A 2537-nucleotide genomic window follows, 5' to 3' on the forward strand; every position below is an offset into this window, starting at 1 on the left:
ATAGGTAGGTGCATTTCCAAAACTGTCAAAAAAACACCCGACACGGTCTTCACTTATGTAGATAGCAAGCCAGTGTTCGCCAGGAAGATCAGATGAGTGTGTATTGACAATAGCCGTCACAGGTAATTTCCATATACCATTTGTTGGTAATTGGTCACATGCTAACACACCGAGAAAATGTGTGTTAACAGCCACTTTGTCCATTACAGCAGACAGCTCCAACGTATTCATTAGTAATAATCCACTAAAACTTGTCTTCGGTTAGAGATTTCAATGATGCTGTCAAAAACAGCATACACAACCAAATTTACAGTATGCGGGAGCGGCTGTCTGAAACGGACCTCCAGTCTAATATTACCTGATTTGACCAAAGACACGTGTTGACCGCATTCTTCATCAGGTGTGAGGTTAAACGCATACAGAGTGTAGCCCTGTAGGAAATCCTGCCTATCAATTGGCAATGCCTGGTTTTTCAGATGTCTTCCAGATGCAAGCGCTAACTGGAAGAATTCGCGCACGGCGGAACCAGTGTGGAAATCGGGTTGGTGTGGTTTGGCTGGAAATTGTTGGCCGTCTAAATAGACCGCAAGAAACTCCAAGTTGTAATGTTTAAACGCGAAGGGGTTTTTATTATAGGCGCCTGTGAATGCATCATTATCAACCATGGCTATTATCATAGACTTAGGTAGAGTCCCCAAGAACAAATTTTCTTGGTTAGAAACACGTGTTCCAGCAGGTATGGAAAAATTTTTTAGACACACTCGGTCAATGGGGTATTTAGCCGTTGTTGACAACAATGTCTGGGCATGACCCAACCTTACAGCTGGTGACACAGATACTTTTTTGACAAATAACGATGCAGAGAGAATATTCACTTTGTATGCTAACGCGTCATGCCGCATTAGACAGAAATCATCCTTATTACGTGTCATGCGAATTTTTATATCAACACCGTTAAGCATCAATTTCTCCTGAAAAAATATGTCGCTATGAATCGGGGTCAGCAGTTCTACCACATTACTAGCGTTTGTAAATGCGGCCCTCTTTGCCAAACCGCGATTGTTCCTTGCGGGGTTTGTTTCATCCATATGCCCTGCAGTGTCCAGATAAAAGAGGCCTGCAGAGAAGACAGTTTCCAGGGTGTCCCGACCATAGTTGGCGAGACATTCTATCATGCTACGGTATGGGTAGGTACTTGAACTCTGTGATACCAGCCTGTCTCCTAGGGACACGTCGACCTGTGAAAATATTGTAGCTCCAGGATAGTTTATCAACCCCACAGCGGCTCCGTCATCAATGTCGCTTCCGTCAGGTTTTGTGATTTTAAGACGAAGGTATAATAGTGTGTTATTTAGATCCATATAATCTTCACCATGGCCGGCTATGAAAAACTCCAGTGGGGCAGTGTCGGATATTGCTGACAGCGGCGGAATTTCGACATAAGTGTTTTTCTCAATAGCGGTTTGTGTTAAAGGTACTGTAAACAAGTCCAGTTCTGATTTAATACACTCCTCAGACATGCGATGAAGTAGAGCCATGATCAGAAAATGGTTTTAACAGGTTTCCTACAGGTCGATGTTGTTGTCTGCTTCCCCTTACGCTTTCTTTTTGACACTATGTGTTTTTTCATCTCAAGCTTGGTTTTCTTAGCAGGACGGCCACGCCTCTTACCAGGGGGTCGTTTCACAGATTTTCGAGCCATCACCAACATACCCGACCCATCTTGATTGTGTGCCATCATACGCGTCAGACCGTTACTGACAACATCGCTTACAATGTTTTTAGCAGCTGTTTTTAGATGTGGTTTGGCTATATTAAAACCCTTCTTGAACAACGGTATAGCCATTCTGAATAAATTTCTAAAAATCCCACCAAATCCCGCGCCATACATTGTTGGGCTACCTGTATAGCCGGGCATGTGGCCTCCGGCCTGACTTTGATAGTAAGAAACGTAACGTTCAGGATCCATGGCCAGTCTGTTGAAAGATTCCATTTTCAAAACCTAATTCCTTGTTTTACAGGTCTAAAGTGTAGCTTTACAACCACTTTCCCATAAGAAAAATTTACGTGCTGGTTCTGATCGGTTTTCACTTCTATAGCGATATCGTTTATCTGTGATTTTGTTGTCGACACGTAGTGTGGCTTACTGTATCTAACTGTGACAATATCATGGTTGTTCCCTGATATATGTACACATCTCAACAGAGGTACAAAACTGTCACCAATTAATTGGTAATCAACAATGTCTGTGTAAACAAACATTGAGTAGAAACCACCATAGATGTCGACAGGGTGTGGCGCGTACTCTTTCTGTACGACATCCGGGTCATTTGTTTTAACTACACACTCTAGTATCACACCCGGTTTAAAACCCAAGATGATGGCTAGTTTACCATTAAATATCAAACCGATATCAGATAACGTCTTAATAAATAACCTGTGACTTATTTGGTCATAAACAAGACCTATTGAATGGTCTGCTAGATGGATATTAATCTCAGCAACTAATGCCGGTATATGGTTATAATACCCTGTAG

General features: G+C 42.3%; 1 protein-coding gene across 1 annotated transcript; it reads right to left on the bottom strand.

Annotated features, from left to right (window-relative positions):
* Positions 1–230: 230 nt before the first annotated feature.
* LOC136691491 (uncharacterized protein F54H12.2-like) lies at positions 231–1538 on the bottom strand. Its single transcript, XM_066664049.1, has one exon. It carries the CDS (start codon positions 1536–1538, stop codon positions 231–233), a length of 1308 nt encoding a protein of 435 aa, XP_066520146.1.
* Positions 1539–2537: the final 999 nt, after the last annotated feature.

This window comes from Hoplias malabaricus, chromosome 3, assembly GCF_029633855.1.
Source record: "Hoplias malabaricus isolate fHopMal1 chromosome 3, fHopMal1.hap1, whole genome shotgun sequence".
In the NCBI taxonomy this organism is placed as follows: Eukaryota; Metazoa; Chordata; class Actinopteri; order Characiformes; family Erythrinidae; genus Hoplias; species Hoplias malabaricus.

Bases quoted from the DNA above. Each gene is read 5' to 3' on its own strand.
- LOC136691491 (XM_066664049.1), bottom strand. From the start codon at position 1,538: ATGGCTCTACTTCATCGCATGTCTGAGGAGTGTATTAAATCAGAACTG.